At 53.2% G+C, this 17978-nt stretch overlaps 1 protein-coding gene across 1 annotated transcript in view; it reads left to right on the top strand.

The window, feature by feature from the left end:
• LOC143691880 (uncharacterized) overlaps window positions 1-17978 on the top strand; it is a 413566-nt gene that overhangs the window by 160951 nt on the left and 234637 nt on the right. The window contains exons 5-6 of the mRNA XM_077172665.1: window positions 15117-15508; window positions 15592-15695. Coding sequence (XP_077028780.1) covers window positions 15117-15508; window positions 15592-15695 — 496 coding nt within the window. The remainder of the gene's footprint in view (window positions 1-15116; window positions 15509-15591; window positions 15696-17978) is intronic.

Genomic DNA, 17978 nt, shown 5'->3' on the forward strand with positions numbered 1-17978 from the left:
TGACTTGCAAGAGGGATCCTGGGCACTGTGGAACGAACAGCATCAGTGTTGTTGGAAACCCAAATGCAGGGAAATCCCAGACCTTTGGTCTTGTCAGCAAAGCTTAGAATTAAACCCAGGATTTGATCTGAGACCTTGGAAAGGGCTTCCAAACTTAGGTGCTAGAAGTGAGAATGTGGATTTCTAGTTTCTAGCAGAGACACGGGGAGGAAAATTGAAGTGGAGGAAAGTTTAGAGTTTTATAGTTCAAGATGCAGAAAAAGTAAAAGTAGTTACAATGGTAAAGAAGAAGTTTAGGATGCAGTGCTGTAGGTTTGTGTGTCATAAGATGATTGGCTAAGGAAGCTTGCACTGTAGCATGAGTCCATAAGATGAAAGATTGAAGGATTGGCTCCAAAACACAAATATCCTTGTTGGCAGTGTCTTCTTGGCCAAGAAATCCTTCAAAGCTCTTGTAACTACAAGTCTTGCGGCCCTGTGAGCTGTGCAGTGCAGATGGGAGCCAAACTCACCCTTCCTGTCTATGTAGAAGAGAAGAAAAAGCAATGGCATCATCTAAAAAACTCAGAGGTCTGCTCTCTAGCTCATACCAAACTCCTTCAACTCCCCCAAAGTGGGATTTAGCTCCAAACACATGGCAAGGACTCTTAGTGCTGGCTCTTTGACTCCAGAGCAGCTGCTTTAGGATCTTTCCCATAAGCCTGTGTAGTTATGTGCCAGAAATGTATCATTTGAAGAAACTTTCCCAACTGACTTGCATGGAGGTTTGTTTGAAGGGTGTTTGAGGAGAAAGGCTCCCAGCAGAGGTCTGGGTTTTGGCCGAGCTGTGTCCCATGCTGATTGTGAAGTGTGCCATCGGCTGCAGGGCTTTCTGGGCTAAAAATATCATCAAGTCACTTGGACTTGCTCATTTTGGCCTGTAAAAGCTGGACCAAATTTTGAGGCAACTTTGGAGACCTCATCTATGGGTGCATGGAGCAGCTAGGATTTTCCCAATTGCCTGGAATGGTTCTCCAGGTCCCTGGAGTATCCAGGGCCCTGGTAAGTTCCAGCTCCACACATGCCTTGGCAATGAGAAGAAGAGGAACCCAGACCTTTTTGTGCTGCCTGTGTCACTGCACCGGGGCCATGGGATGGGCACACGCAGCCCTTGTGCTGGAGCTGAGCTGCTCTGCCCAGCACTGGTGGCCGCCATCCAAGCTGGTTTTGCTTGTGCTGGTTCCCTGACAGCTGGGGCCCTGGGCAGAGCCCTGAGAGCCTGGTCTCCCCCCAGGGAAGGAGCAGGAGCCCCTGGAGAAGCTGTACCGGGTGGGGATGCTGCTGCTGCTGCTGCTGCTGCTGCTGCTGCTGCTGCTGCTGCTGCTGGAGACAGCCAGGATGACATCAAGGATGACAAGCTCTTCCTCAGCCTGGCCACTGGAGGCTGAAGGTGATGGACTTTGATTCTGGCACCTTCTTCAAAGCCAGACTTCACAGGGCATTTTCAGATGAGTCCACACCCAGGGAAATGCTGCCAGATTTGGGCATGGCCCAGCCTGGCTGGGAAGCAAAGGTTCCCCCTTTGCTGGGGCAGATGCAACTCATCCTTCACTCACTGCCCACCTGCTTTTTGGCAGGGCTGGGGGCATGGGCTGGGCTGGGTACGAAATGGGAGTGGGCTCCTGGCCCTGCCAACAGCCCCCAGCAGCCACCGTGCCCCGGGCTGGGGCTGGGGCTGGGGCTGGGGCAGCCAGCCCGACACAAACAAAGCCCCATGGTGGGAGCAGAGGTGGGACTCCAGAACCTGTGCAGGGGCTGCTTTGCTCTGCAGGCAAGGAAGGGCTGGGCTACTGCACTGCCCTCGTTTGCTTTGGGATTTTGGGGGGCAGTGCAGGGTGGAAGAGAGAAAGTGTGGGCTTCCCTCAGCCATGGCTGGGTTTTTCCCTACCATGGAGGAGTTGGGCCTCCCTCAAGGCCCTGACAGAGATAAGAGTTTTTCCCGTTTTTCTTGTTTTCCCTTTTTGCATCTAATCTCTTTTCAATGATGTGTTGTTTGTTTTTCCAGAGGAAGCGTTCTAGGTGGTCCAGTGTGGATGGGGAAGTGCTTGGGAGCAGCTGTGGCGTGGATGGGCTGTGCCCTTGGAGAAGGCTGAGGCCATGGTTTTGGAGCAGCTTTTCTTGCAGCCGTGGCTGGCGTGAGGTGGGTCCCTGTGTGCTTGGCAGGGTGGGATCAGAGCTTTTGGGAGATGGCAGCGAGCACAGGAGCATCCTGCTCTGGGCAGCTGCTGAGGGCTGGATGTGCCGTGGCTGGCTGCAGGCTGGGCACATGTCCTGCCCTCCTGCTCTGCTGCCAAAGGCAGCAGGGATGGGCAGCTCTGGGCACAGCTCTGGGCACAGCCAGCACGGCCTGGGCACCGCAGGCCTTGGCACAAGGGCACAGGAGCCCTCAGCTGACGGGCGGTTTCTGCTTTCTCTCCTTGCAGCCGGGCTCTGCGGCTGCTGAGGCTGCTCTGGGCTCTGCCAGGGCTCTACTGGGCTCAGCCCTGGGCCCAGCTGGGCTGGCTCTGCCCTCACATTGCTCTGACAGCTCTGCATCAGACGAGCCCATTGCGAGCACAGCGCCTGAGCTTTCTGCTTTGGCAGTGAGTGAGACTCTGCTGCAGGCCCAGAGATTGCAGCTGGGGACACACATCCAATTGGCAAGGACCCAAACTCTCCACAGTCCCAGCTGAACCCCTGGATCTGTACAGGGTTTTTGTCTGTCCCATTCTTCCTTCTTGATTGGCTGGAATTGTGCAGTTGCACTTTCTTCCTCCTCTAGCAGTGCCACGAGTGGGCCAAAGCTGGCGAGTGGGCCGTGCTCCTGAGGCAGTGCAGTCTGGAGCTGGTGGATGGAGAATTGCCCTTCTGCACTTCAAACCAGAGCAAAAAGCTGTCAGTGGGACTTTGTGTGTTTAAGAAATCCCTGACAGTTTCAAAGGGAATGTGCAGCTCATTTCCAGGCTGAGAAGGAAGGGCATCTTCTAAAGGATTTGGGCTTTGACAGAGTTTCCATTCCCAGTCCTGCTTGGAGCTGGAAGGGCACAAAGCAATTTCCTCTTGCTTCGACCACAATTTCAAATACCAATGTTGGAAAGAAAGCCCAAAATCTTTTAAAAGGCTGCTGAGGTCAGTAAGATGGATCCATGCCATCAGCACATTTACAATGTAAATAACTGAGTTCTCTTTTTAAAAAGATCATTTACCTCTTAATGCAAAGAATGTAACTTTGCATTTATGTTTTGTCTTTTTCACTAAGATTTTGTTATGTTTTTTCACTAACACTTGGATTTTATTCTTATCTTTTACAATTTACCTATTTTTTTCCTTTTTCTTTTTTTTTCTTTTAAATAGAAAACATGTCCTATCAAAGGAATGTCCTTTGCTCCTGGTTCCCGTGTGGAGCAGCTCCCTTCCTGCTGGCTGAGCTGCTCAGGCAGAGCCCAGCAGCTCCTGGCCCTGCAGGGCTGAGGCTTTTCCCCGTTGCTGGGCACAGACTGATGGAGCAGCACTGCTGAACACGGGCACACAGAGGGACCAGGAGCAGCTGCCTTTGCCCACCTGAGGCTCCAGGGCCCAAACTCTGAGCAGCCAGGGCTGGAAGAGACTGGCAGGATCTGATCCCTGACTCTGGGCCAGGGCTGCACAAATGACCCCACAGCAGCAGCAGCAGCAGCAGCAGCAGATGGAGCTGACTTTCAGCACAGCCCCTGCCCCTGTTCCCTCCCGTGTGCAGCGGTGTCACAGCAGCCTGAGGCACCTGGGAGCCCCCAGTGCCAGCAGGGACTTGAGATGGCAGCCCTGGGCTCCTGGAGGCTGTGCAAGGAACGGAGCTGGGCACTCCCTGTCCATGGGGAGCTTGCAGATGGAAAAGGCTGCTGTGCCCAGGCAGCTGCAAGGGCACAGAAAGGGGGCTCTGGAGCACTGGATCTGTGCCAGTGCCACAGTCCTGGGCAGCAGCCAGCCAGCCCTGGGGGAACAGAGGGCACAGCACGAGGGACAGAAGCAGGCAAGGGCAGAGACTGGAGAGAGCCAGAGCCAGGAGCAGGAACAGCTGCTCCATTGCACTCTTGGAGAAAGCTCTTGGCTGGTTCCAAGCGCTGAAAGGCGTGAAGGGCAGAGAGGAGGCCACAGCAAACAATGCTCCTGTTTGCACAGCCTCCCCTCTGCGTGTCCCAGAAGGAATTGCATGGACTGTGCTCTTCTCTCCGAGTCATCTCGTTCAGCATGAGCAGCTCAGCACCAGGAGCTGAAGGAGCTGAAGCCTCAGGCCACAGGAGCTGGGCAAGAGGAGACTTTCTGAGCAAATGAATGCTGCTAACATGGACCCAGCTGAATGCAGTGGATAGAATCATGGAATCACAGAATCCTTTCTGTTGGAAAAGCCCTCTGAGCTCACCCAGTGCAGCCGCTCAGCCAGCAGTGCCAAGCCCAGCACTAAAGCACGTCCCTGGAGTGCCAAGGCCTGGACAGCAGCCCTGAGTGAGGCCTGAACAGCAGGCCCTGAGCCCAAGGTGGCCTCTGGAGGAACCTTCCAACCAAAGGTTATCTTTGTATCTGCTCCCTGATGAAATAGGCATGGTCATTAGCACTGTGATAGATGTAGCCACTCCTTAGTGAAACATGTATTGACCTTTGTGTATTTAGAGCCAGACCAGGCCATGAAATCTGACATCTGGCCTTGTTTGGGGCTGAATGGTCAAAGTCACCTCCCTTGGTTCCTCCTGGGGCCCTGACCAGGCTTTGGGAGGGAGCCAAGAGGAGGATGAAACCAGATGTTGCCACACTAGCAGTGCTGTCAGTTTGTCCATTCAGCACTGTCAGAGCTGGGCCCTCTCCCAGCGGGGTTGGAGCCTCAGCTGTGGCTGGAGGCACCTGCAGGAATTGCCAGTGCCCAGGAGTGGCTCTGCAGCCCTTGGCTGTGACAGCTTCCCCAGCTGCTGTGTGGGTCTGGGGGATGGTAAAGGCTGAGGGTAACTGGGGCTGGATCTTTCTCAATCACTGCAGGCAATCTTTGGTGGGGATGGTTGGGTGCATTGCAGAGCTGCTCCTTTTGTGATTCTTTGCTGCTTTGAGCTGCAGGAAATGACACTGATTCCTCCAGTTGGAGTCTGCGTCTTTGGTGCTGACCCTGCCCACTGGTCAAACAAAACTGGCCCAGTCTGGCCAGATCCCAACAAAATGTCACTTGTTCAGTGTCAATGTGAGGAATCAGTGCCATCAGAAATTCCCAGATGGGAAGCCCTTCCCTGGAGTTCCCTGGCTCTGGAGTGGGCTGAGGTCGGAGCCCCGTGGGAGCAGTGGGGCAGTCGGGTAAAAGAGGCTGCACCCCTGGATGGCTTCAAATGCATCCAAAAATTACACATGGAACAGGAAAGCAACTTGTGGTGTTGGGCAGACAGAGATGAATTTGTTAAGAGTACATTGCAAACAGTACCTTCAGAAGGAACAATTATTGTTGTAATGCTCCCACATAGAGCAAGAGAAGAAGGTTTTAATCTTGAGCTCAGATGCATTTGTGCAAGTGAAATATCAATATAATAAATAACTATATATGTGTTTATAGTACAATAAGACCTTCATATATATATTTTTATATATTTTTATATGTATGTCTAAGTCTGTCTATCTATATCAATATGTTTATCTACATATAAAATTATAATAATGTGAAGTAGTGCTGACAATACTAATTTGGTAGCTTTGGCTGCTCAGGGATGTAACCCTAAATACCCTACAGAACAGGATTGGCCAGGACCCTAATGTCAGTGGTCAACTTTGTGAGATTGTATACAATGAAAAAGGAGGAAGGGAGGAAATTGGCTGTTTTTACAGAGTTTGCTGATACTGTGATGCAGAGTGCTTTGTCTGTTGCTGTGAAAAATTCAGTGATGAAGCCTGCAGGGTTTTTCATGTACCAGACTATGCACAAGCTGCAGGATTGGTTGCATGGGTGAAGGGGTTGTTTAAAAAGCAGTTGAAAAAATGAGGAGATGGGAACCTTTGCCCATGGAGAACCCATCTCCCAGATGTGCTCCATGCCCTTAACAATGGCCCATGGGGAAATGGAAACCCCCTGGCTGTGCATGGCTGCCCCCAGTTTGCAAATCCAACCATGGGCAGTGAGACTTGGGCTGCCTGGGAAATTGTTCTGGCTGTGATGGCCCTTGGCAGGGCCAGCCCAGAGGCTGCAGGGCTGGGCCTTCATGCACTGGAATTAGTTTGGAGAAATTCAAAGCAAATGAGAGCTATCAATACTGAAACAGGAATTCAGATTCCTCCAGGACACTTTGCTTTGATAACTGCTCACTTGGAGCTTGGCCTTGCAAAGTGGTCATTTCATGGCAGGAGGAATTGATGCAGAATATCAAGGAGAAATTAAAGGAATTGTGTTAAACAATAGTGACCAGGATTGGATTAGTCAACCCCATGACAGGGTAGCACAATTATCAATATTGCAATTTTAAGAAGGATTGTGAAAACAGGAGATCCACCTGCAATCACCACCGTTTGTGGAGATAAAGGGTTTGGATGCAGCAGCCCTAATAATGGAGCCCGAGTGTGGGTCTGGAGGCCAAATGGCCCTCCCGAGGCAGCTGAAGGAGCAGCTCCTGGGAAAGACAACTCTGAGTCCTGAAACCTGGGCAGGAACAATGGGAATGTGTCCCTGCAGCCAAGTGTTCTGTGTGAGAACAAGTAGATCTGACAGGATATTGTTTTACACATGCTGCCAGACCAAATCTCCCTGTTTGCCCCAAGGGCCCCTTTGGGAAATGCTCTGATCCACGGGGCTCCATGTGAAGGCTGCTGTGACACTGAGGGACTTGCACAGGAATTGCATCCAGGAGCCCGGGTGCCCCTCAGGGACTGGGACCCGGCCCCTTCCAGCCAGAGGGGAAAGGGCCCCCCCAGGCCTTGTTAGCCACAGACAGCATGGTAAAGCTGAACAGCAAAGGGCCTGGGGGCATTATTCTGGAATTAACATGGTGCCAGCTCCATGGACAACAGGATTCTTGTTCCTAACTCAAATGAGATTGAGAAAAATGGATGAAGAACGGTGTCACTAAAGTACTACTGGTGTCTGTAAGTTGTACCTTGATAGTCAGCCAGAATCTTTGTCTGCCACAAACACCTCTAGTGTTTGACCAAGGGGTTAGTCATCAAAATATAATGATGAGTTCTGATGGATTGCTGAGCTTCTTTTGTAATTCTTTGCTAATGCTGATGTGCTTTGCTGAGCTTTTCCTTTTGTAATTCTTTGCAGCTGTGCATGATATAAATGACACAATTCCTTCAGTTGGTGTCTGTGTCTTTGATAGTGACCCTGCCCACTGGAGAAACAGGGCCCCCTCTTGCCTGAGTGTTACCTGGCAAGGCAGAAACCCTCCCTCCAAAATTCCCCCTTCCTCCTTGTTCCCCCCTTCATACCCTGAGCATGATGTGCTCTGGTCTGGGCTGTGCCCGGGCTCAGTTGGGGTCACCTGTCCTGGCTGTGTCCCCTGCCCAGCTCCCCCGCAGCCCCAGCCCCTCCCCAGCGTGGCTGGACGAGGGGCAGGACAGGCCTTGGCTGTGCTGCAGCTCAGCAAGAACAAAACCATCTCTGCATGCTCAGCGCTGTGCCCAGCACCCGGCCCAGCAGTGTCTCAGTGCCAGGGGCTGTGCCCCCAGTGCCTGCCAGGGCTTTCCATGGCAACTGCCAGGCCAGGTGACCCAGGTGTCCCCCCCAGTGCCGGTTGCCATGGAAACAGTGCCCAGCGCTGCCCCTTTCTGTCTGGCTGACCTGGCCTTTGGCCCTGGCAGTGCCCTTGGCTGCTGGTTCCTGGTGCCCGAGCGGCCAGCGCGGCACAGGGCAGGTGGCCATGGCACAGCCCCCAGCAAGGGATCCCCTCTGGCTCTGGGCACTGACACCAGCCCTGAGCAAGGGGCCCAGGGCAGCTTTCCATGGCCACCAACCACCACAACGGCTCCGGGCATTGGTTGCCTTGGCACCAAACCAAGGAACGGGTCCCTGTGTCCATTGCCATGGCACCTGGTGGCACCAACGAGTGTCACTGCAATTGTACCTGGAACAGCCCTGGCACCGCTTTGTCCTCAGGGTTGCCATGGCAGCCGAGGGCAGCAACAGCTCTGCAGGCAAGGGGCCATGGAACCTGGCTGCAGAAATGGCTCCCTGGGCTGGTTTCCAAGGAAACCTGAACTGATGGGGGTTGCCATGGCACCCAAAGCCAGCAGTGGGGTCCCTGCAGTGTCCATGGCAATAGTCCCTTGCAATGGCCCAGTGCAGGTTGGGATGATGATCCACCCTCACAGCTGGCCCAGGCAGGTCTGGAGTGCTCTTGGTGGCAGCTTGGGCTTGGCACACACTTGAGGAGGATGTCTGTTTGCAATGGGGAAACTCAGGAGTTTTAGATTGCTTCAAAAAATTAAAAAGGGAAAATCCCTCTTTGGCTGTTTGCAACCAGTTCTCCAAGCAAAGCAGGTCCCAGGTGAGTGAGGGGAGACAGGATGGGGTTCACAGGTGTGTTTGCTGTATGCTACACTGAACCCAATGAAAGGAAGAAGGGGGCCCCGTGCCCTTTTTGCAACAATAGCCTTGGAAGTTGTCCCACCTCTCGGCCTGGCTGCACTTCTCCTGAGTTTTGGGTGGTCCCTCACAGAAGATCCCTCACTTGTCTTACACCCACTGTGACAGACAGACTGAGGTGTAAGAAGCCTCTCCATCAAAGACCAGGACATGAAATCCCTATGGGAAAAGGCCCCCCACACTCTTTCCAAGGACTGGGACTGAGACCCCCAACCTGGGGGAGGTGTGTGGGGGAGGCAAGCTGACCAAAGCAAGATGGATGTTGCAGGTGTGAGCAGTGGACCAAGAAGACAATGGCTCTCGCCCACTGCTGAGAACATGGACTGTGTGTACCCTTCTCTAAATACCATTCTTTCCCCCCAAAATACAATAGACTACCTTTGATTCGATTTCAGTTTTTACCCCTTCCCCCATCAAGAAAAAGAGTATAATAAGAGTTTGGATGAACTGCAACCCTGAGACCTCCCCAGACGTGACCTGGTGAACTGCATTGGCTGGACATTGAAGGACTTTGCTGTTCTACGTTTGGTAGCTCTATACCTTCCTTTCTCTTCCTCCCTCTTTTTCCCTTTCCCCCAGTTCCTCCCCAAAGCATTTTGTTGTGGTTATTCAATAAAGGTACATTTGTTTTGATCATCACTGCAACCCCCTGTACCGTGTTGGTGCTTTTTGCACTCTGAGATCAACCCATGAACCATCTTGAAACCTGTTCGTAAGGACAGACTGTGACACTTGTATACATACTATATAAACCTTCTATTAAACCTTAAAAATTCTCTACAAATTCATGTCCAACATTACTGGGTCTGGCACCGCCCAGATCTGCTGTTTGCTGCCACCACCAGCGTCCAGATCTGGAAATTCCCTTGTTCCGGCAGAGCCAAGTCCAGCAATTTTCTGGTAAAGAAAGCCAAAATCTGGCAATTTCTGCTGCCGGCACCGGCAATGCCAAGATCTGGTGTTTGCTGCCACTGCCCCTACCCTGATCTGGGCATTTCTCAGTTCCAACAAAGCCCAAGTGCAGCAATTTTTTTGGAAAAAGGAGACAAAACGCAGCAATTTCCTGGTGCCAAGACTGTCACCACCCAGACCTGGTGTTTGATGGCACTGCCCATGCCCAGATCTGGACATTTCCCTGTGCCACCACAGACCAAGTGCAGCAATTTGCTGGCAAAGAAAGCCAAAACCAGGCAAATACCTGGTGCCTACACTACTCCGTCCTCATGTTTGCTGACACCGCCAGTGCCCAGATCCAGAATTTTTCAGATGCCTGCACAGCACAATTCCAGCAGTTTGCTGGCACAGAAAGTTCACATTTGGCAATTTCCCAGTGCCAGAACATTCCCCACCAAGATCTGCTGTGCGCTGGCACTGCCAGTGCCCCATCTGGCAATTTCCCAGTGCTGGCACAACCCAAATGCAGCAATTTTCTGGCAAGAAAAGCCAAGCCCCGGCAGCTTCCTGGTGCTGCCACCAGCACCACTGTCTCTGTTCCTCTGGGAGCCTCTCAGGAACCCTGGGCCAGTCCCGAGTCGGCAGACACCGGGGGCAGCCCCGACACGGCCGACAGCGGGGAGACACTCTCTGTGCCCCGAGGGTACTGAGGGCACCTGGGCTGGGCGCCTGGGCAGCACAAGAGACACCAGAGACATCGGTAGAAGATAAAGGGCCGACTCTTAGCAGGGGTTAATGTGACCATGGTCACAGGGGTTTTCAGGGGAAATAAGAGACGAGAATGTTGACTCCATGATCAGAAGGCTTGATTCATTATTTTATGATATATATATATATATTACATTATAACTATGCTAAAAAGAAATAGGAAAGGAAAAGGTTTCCTCAGAAACTAGCTAAGCTAAGAATAGAAAAGAAAAGAATGATAACAAAGGCAGCTCTCTCGGAATCTGTCCGAGACAGCTCGGTCCTTGATCGGCCATTAATTATAAACATCCCAGATGGGCCAATCACAGGTGGACCTGTTGCATTCCACAGCAGCAGATAACCATTGTTTATATTCTGTCTCTGAGGCCTCTTAGCTTCTCAGAAGGAAAAATCCTAAAGAAAGGATTTTTAGTGAAAAGATGTCTGTGACATGTCACCTTTTTTATTTAGTTAAATTAAAAAGAAAAGTGTTTGTAATTTTCTCTGCTAGGCACATGCAGAGGAAAGAACAAACACTTGACAGGTTATCTGTTGCCAACAGAACTTGGGTCAAGTGCTCCTGTGGAATGAACAGGGAATTTCTTCACCTGTAGAACATAAAATTCTATCATATCACTAAACCATTTACAATATAAGAAAATGCAAAAGCAATGCAAAGAAAGTTCAAGTCCAAGCAGCTGAGTTTCAGGAAAAGTCCATGGACTGAAGATGTTCCTCTTTGCCATCTCTGAAAGTTCCTTTTGGTCCTGAAACAGGCTTGCTACAGAAAAATCCATCAATAATTATCAAAAGTCCATTGACAGTCATCAAACAATTTCAAACAATTTTGAGAAGATTTCTGGAATATCTTGCCACAGCCCTTTATGGAACAACTTGGGCTGAAGCTAATTTTAGGTGCTTCAATGCTTCTGAGCTGCTGCCAACTATTTTAACTCTTTTTATTTATTTTAATTTTTTTTTTTTTTTTTGGTCAGAAAGAGCAGCAGCAGAGGAGCCAGAGAGGTGAGAGGCCCTGGGGAGCCCTGGCCCATGTGGAGAGATCAGGAACCCCAGACCTGGCCCACAAAACGGTGGCCCAGGACCTGAAGGGGGAAGCAAAGCCCCCAAACCCAGCAGGAGGCCGGGAGGTGGCCCTGGTCCAGGGACCCGAGCCCAACAGCCCAGGCCCGGTCCCGTGGCAGGCTCTGCATTGTCACAGACCCGCACCCTGCTGCCAGTACAATGGCAGAACAGGTGACCAAACGCTTCCTCCCCCAAAATCACCGAGGAATGCCGGCAATGGGGGGACAGAAGCTGCCCTGAGGATCTTCATCTCGGGTCTGGGAATGTTTGTTCCCCATAGCAAACAAGCGATGACCGCTTCCCGCTGTTCCCCTTGCCTCTGCAATGCAAATGCAAAAGGTGTTCCTCCCATCTGCCTCCCAGCACCACACTAAACCTCTCCGGCCGGGGGACCGGGGGCAGAACTTTCGGGAGCCACCTCCCCGACGCCGCTGGGGCGCCCGAGGGGCGGCAGGGATGGCAACCTCCAAGGGGCAGTCCCCGACCAAACACCCCCCACCCCGCCAAGAACGCTGAGTTTGAAAGCAGGCAGCCGGGCTGCACCCACACCCAGCTGTCGGGCCATGCCTCCCCTACGGAAGGAGAGGCTCATGCCCTCTTCCCCTGTCCCAGCTCCACCCGCAGGGGCAGCCCCGGGACAGCCCGAAAAACTCAGGGGGGAGTCACGCTGGGTGCAGGAGCCGCCGTGGCAGCTGCTGCCGGGGGCACTGGGACCGCGGGCAGCTCCGAGGGTCCCGTGGGCTCGGCGTCATTTTCAGCAGCATCCTGAACTGGGACTGATTCGGCGGAAGGTGGCGAAGTCACCGGGGGGGCTGGCGGGGGTGGCGGGGCCGCAGAGAAAGCACCCCCCGCCGGGCCGGAAGCAGCAGCCGCGTCGTTGCCGCCTGGCAACACCGGCGCAGCTGCGGGAAGTGGCGGAAGCGATGCTGGATCTCCGTTGCCTGGCAACACCCGTGCAGCCGCGGGAAGTGGCAGAAGCGACACCGGATCTCCATTGCCTGGCAACACCGGCGCAGCCGCGGGATGCAGGGGAAGTGACGCCGGATCTCCGTTGCCTGGCAACACAGGCGCAGCCGCAGGAAGCGGCGGAAGTGACGCCGGATCTCTGTTGCCTGGCAACAGCGGCACAGCCGCGGGAAGCGCTGTTTCAGAGGTCAGCCGCGCAGGCACAGAAGCCGGTGGAGCTGCGGGCAGGGCTGCCCGGAGAAGCGGCCGCGGGGAGAGCTGGAGCGGCCCCCCAGGCACGGGAGGCGGCACCGCAGCCCCCAGAGACGGGACCTCAGGCACCGATGCTGCCCCCAGCTCTGAGCAGGGTGGGGTCCCAGGGCCCGGCCAGGGTGGGGCCTGCAGGGCTGCCAGGGGCGGTGCCGCCCACTCATCATCCCCCGGAGAGAGACGAGGGGGGGAAAAGATGGCTCTGTCTGAGCATGCTCCAAAAACGCGGGAAAAAAAACTTTTTCGGCTCCGGGCAAAACTTCGCCGCCTCGCTGCGATTCAGGGGGGCTGGGAAGCAGCAGATCGTCCCCCTCCAAAGGGTCTCCTCCCACAAGAACTGGGGGGAATGGGGCTTGCCCTATGCAGTTAGCAATCCAGGGAAAAACAGCTGCTCTCCATTTCAACACCGGAAAAAGTGCGCTGAACACTGGATAAATCCGGGGGTACCCGAACCCACTGTTCAAAACTACTTGGAAAATGGATTCCATGCACTCCCACACAAACATATCAAGGGCATAGAGTACATTCGTAAAAAACCCAAAGAGCTTTGCCCATTGAAAAACTCATAGAAATATCTCTCCTACAGGAGAATTCCATCCTCTTCACCCCATTTGTGCTAGAGGGCAATAAGTCTCTCCTCTGAAGGGGAGAAAGGAACCTCTGCCTCTGTGAGAGGGGTCCTCCACATTTGCAGCCACAAAGTGCAAAGGGCAGCATTTTCAGGAGGGGAAAAGCAAACAGAACCTTGTGACAGTGTCCAGCACTCTCTGGCCAGCTGCTTGGTGCTGCTGAGCTTTCTGGCCATTTTTCTGGAGGATTTTCAGAAGGTTCTCTCTGTGGTCTGCCTTGCTGTGAACTCTGTCCAAATCAGGATCTTCAGTTCTTCAGCTCCTGGCTAGAATCCACTTCTGTGGTCACTTATGAGATGACCATCAATGCTACACACTCGGGGTTTACCCAAATGCAGCAGTGCTCCTCTGGGGTCTCACCAATCGATGATTTTCCTCTTCAGTCACTCGGGGTCACAAACTGTGACCATGTTCACAGGGGTTCTGGATGAGGGAAGAGACAAGAATTTTGACTCTATGTTCAGAAGGCTTGATTTATTAGTTTATGATATATATATATTACATTATAATTATACTAAAAAGAAATAGGAAAGGAAGAGGTTTCCTCAGATGATAACTAAGCTAAGAATAGAAAAGAAGAGAATGATAACAAAGGCAGCTCTCTCGGACTCTGTCCAAGATAGCTCGGTCCTTGATTGGCCATTCATTATAAACATCCAAGATGGGCCAATCACAGGTGGACCTGTTGCATTCCACAGCAGAAGACAATAATTGTTTACATTCTGTCTCTGAGGCCTCTCAGATTCTCAGAAGGAAAAATCCTAAAGAAAGGATTTTTAGTGAAAAGACATCTGTGACAGTGGTGCATTTAGTTCCATCTTACATTGCAACCTGAAACAGTAATCCTGCTCAGGGATTACCCCACTGTTTCAGGCTGCAGTGTAAGATGGAACCAAATGCATGTTTTCAATGCCCATCTTCATCAACTGCTATAAACAGGCGGGGCAGTGTTCTTGATCTCTTCCATGACTCAGCCCTGATAACGCCCTCCAGGGGAGATATCTTCTGGGAATGGGCCATTGAGTGTCACTGCAGGACTGATCAAATTCCATCCTCCCATTGTGGGATGCTCCGCCCAGGGGGAGGATCCAAGCATTCCTACCTGGATATAAGCTGAGCCTTGCAACACCAGGAGCAGCTTGCCTACTGGATTCCCAGAGGACAAGAGCTCCATTAACCACCACTGGACCTCCAGAGGAAGACCAGACCCTTCTACAGGATCACTGCTTGGACAGAATCACGTTCATCCCTCCAACAGGACTGCAGCCACCATTTAATGGGACTGCAGCCACCAGCCTGACCAGCAATAGGGTGTCAGGTTATATCCTGACTCTGTCAGTTTAAGGCAGTGTTTCTGTACCATTGCCTTGATCTTCATTTTCTTATTAAATTTTATATCCTACTTTGACCCTCCCCCAGGTTTGCCTTAAATCCTGTACAAAAGACCATGTGTGCACCCTTTGTTTTCCTCCTAGAACAGGATTTCCCATTCCCAAACCTTGATTGGATGGAGGAGGAGGCTCTGAGGAAGATGAAGGAATCCCAGAACACCCAGGCAGGTGAGGAGGAAGTCAGTGCCCCTTTCCCCCTCTCTCCTGCTCCATCTCCCAGCCCAGCACAGCCCCCGGCTCCAGGACAACCCTGCTGCCAACCCCGTCCTGCCAGGGATGCACTGGGGGGATCTCCTTCCCCTTCCCTCTGGCATGGAGGCTGATCCCATCCTCTCCTTGTCATTCCTTCCCCTAGGGAAGGAGCTGAGGATGGAGACCAGGGAGGACAAATCTCCATGGCAGAACCTCGTGGAAGAGGCTGTTTTGAGTGGGTCCATGGCATAGGAATCCAACAGAGAAGAAAAGCTACAGAGATCCCACAGGAGGAGGGGCTCAAAACCCAGCCCAGGGTGCTCTGAGGAGGAAAGACCCACCCTGAGCCAGGAAGGTGGACAGAGCTTCAGCCAGAGCTCAGAGGTGGTGGTCCACGGGCAGTTTCACAATGGGGAGAAGCCCCACAAGTGCTTGGAGTGTGGGAAGAGCTTCAGGCAGAGCAGCACCCTGATCAGCCACCAGATGATCCACACCGGGGAATGGCCCTACGAGTGTGGGGAGTGTGGGAAGGGCTTCAGCTGCAGCTCTGCCCTCATCATCCACCAACGCATCCACACTGGGGAGAGGCCCTACGAGTGTCCTGAGTGCCAGAAGAGGTTTCACACCAGCTCTGATCTCGCCAGGCACCAGCAGATTCACACAGAAGAAAGGCCCTTCCTCTGCCCTGATTGCGGGAAGGGCTTCAAGCGCAAGTCCCACCTCATCAGGCACCAGCTCGTCCACACTGGGGAGAGGCCCACGAGTGCCCCACGTGTGGGAAGAGGTTTCAGATCAGCTCCCATCTCCTCCAACGCCAGCGGATTAGCGCAGAGGAGAGGCCCTTCCTCTGCCCAGACTGTGGGAAGGGCTTCAACCACAGCTCTACCCTCATCATCCACCGGCGCATCCACACTGGGGAGAGGCCCTACGAGTGTCCCCAGTGTGGGAAGAGCTTCACCAGCAGCTCTCACTTGAGCAGACACCAACAGAGGCACTGGTAAGAGAAGCCCTGCAAATGCCCCAATTTCAGGAGGAGCTTCGTTCACTGCTCCAAATTCATCCTCTATTGGAGGTCCCACTTTGGTAAGAGCCTCGGTGATCCATGTTCCCTGTGATCCATGCTGGGAAGACACCTGTCCCTTTTCCTGCCCCTCCCAGTGACATGATGTGGGATGGAAAAACATAAGGGTCTGGCCATGTCCATGACATTACATTCACTCCCACCTCACGTCATTGCCAGGGGCAGGAAAAGGACACTCTCTCCCTCTCTCTCTCTCTCTCTCCTACCCTGAGGAGAAGTGTGTCCTTTCCAGGCATGATGAAGTATGTGGCCAAGAAGAGCCAGGCAGTTGTGTTGTAGTTTTCCCTATAAATTCTCTTCTGTTATCAATATTGTTCCTGTTCCTGTTTGTTCTTTATCTCGTTGCTGTTCCCAATAAATTGTTCTTTTCCCAGCCCAGGATCTTTGCCTTTTGTGCTTTCCATGGCAGGCGGGAGGGCAGCGAGGGCAGTGCGGTTTTAGCGGGAGCAGGAAATTGGGGAATCCCATTCCTGAAGCCCGGCCTGTGGAAACCGAGCATCCCAGCTGGTGCCAGCCCTGGTGGCCATAGCAGCAGCCTTGGGAGCGGGTCCCTGGCTGGGGCTGTGGGAACCTCTTCCCTCTGGTGCCCAGGGACAGGAGTGGAGGGAGCGGCTGCAGCTGAGTCGGGGCAGGCTCAGCTTGGATGTCAGGAAAAGGTTTTTGCCCAGAGGCTGCTGGGGCCCTGGCCAGGCTCCCCAGGAAAGGGTCCCAGCTCCAGGGCTCTCTGAGCTGCAGCAGCGTTTGGCCAGCGCTGCCAGGCCCAGGCTGGCATTGTTGGGGTGTCCTGTGCAGGGCCAGCAGTTGGACTGGAGGATCCTGATGGGTCCCTCCCAGCTCAGCCAATTCTGTGCTTCTGGGATCCCATCAGCCTGGGGATGGGGCTGCCAATGGTTGCCATGGCAACGGGCTCTGGCTGCAGGCCTGAGCTGGTGTCCATGGCAACCACCCCTGGCATGGGGTCTCCATGGAGCTGCCAAAGGACAGAGCATAGCAACAGGGGTCTGTTGATGGTTTCCATGGAAACTGACCATAGCAACAGGGGGCTGGGGATGGTTGCCATGGAAACTGACCATAGCAACAGAGGTGATGGTGATGGTTGCCTGCTAAGGATCAGATTTGTCACAGGCCCTCAGAGGGGTTCCATGGGGACTTTCCAAGAGTCTCCAGGCTGTTCCAGAGCTGGAATGTCACAGGCAGAGACAGGGGCTCCATGGAGACCTCCCAGGGCTTTCTGGGGATGGTAAAGAGCCCTGTGGTCAGAGGCAGTCACAGCCATCCCATGGTGACATCCCAGGAGTCCCCAGGCTGCCAAAGATCCGGGATGTCCCAGACACTCACATGGGTTCCTGTCATGAGCACAGTGGGAGCTTCAGGCAACGTTTATTAGAAAAGCTCCTGTTGGGTCACGAGGTGCAGAAACGATCCCCAATGCTCCCCATAGATCCCCAAATGTCACTGTGTAATCAGTGTTCCATGCTTTCTTTCCAATGGAAAACAACCATCCTTATCCTCCAGGTGTCCATGTCTGAAATTGGGATTCCACCTCCAAAATTCTGTATATCCAAAGGTTACTCCCAGGCACAATCTGCCAGTACCATCAAGCCTGGGTGGCCTTGACCTCTGGTGACTGCCCCTGCAACACTGGGGCTGGGTTCTTCCCTTCCCATGGAGATCACTGGGACACTGTGGGGACCTCATGGAACCAAGGGGATCCTTGTGGCACCACTGGAGCCCATGGAACCAAGGGGCCATGGTGACACAGTGGGGCTTCATGGAACCCAGAGACCATTATGGCTCTGTGGGGCCTGATGGAACCATGGAGACCATGGGGACCCTTCAGGGCCTGGTGTCACCAACGGGGCATTATGGCACCTCAGGGCCTCAGGGAAGCAAGGGACCATTGGGACACTGTGGGGCCTGATGGAACTGAGGGAACATTGAAGAGGTCTGGCTGGTTTGGCTTCCCAGGGGTCCCCTGACAGGTCTGGCTGATGTTGCAATGTCAAGGGCCGCCTCTCATCAGCTCCTGGAAAACTGGGGCTCCGTGCTTTTCTTGCTATGGGAAAGAACCGCCCCCCTTTTCAGATGCCCATTTCCAAAATTGAAACTCTCCCTAAAGCAATTCCTATATGCAAGGATATCAC

Source organism: Agelaius phoeniceus, assembly GCF_051311805.1.
Source record: "Agelaius phoeniceus isolate bAgePho1 chromosome W unlocalized genomic scaffold, bAgePho1.hap1 SUPER_W_unloc_1, whole genome shotgun sequence".
NCBI lineage: Eukaryota > Metazoa > Chordata > Aves > Passeriformes > Icteridae > Agelaius > Agelaius phoeniceus.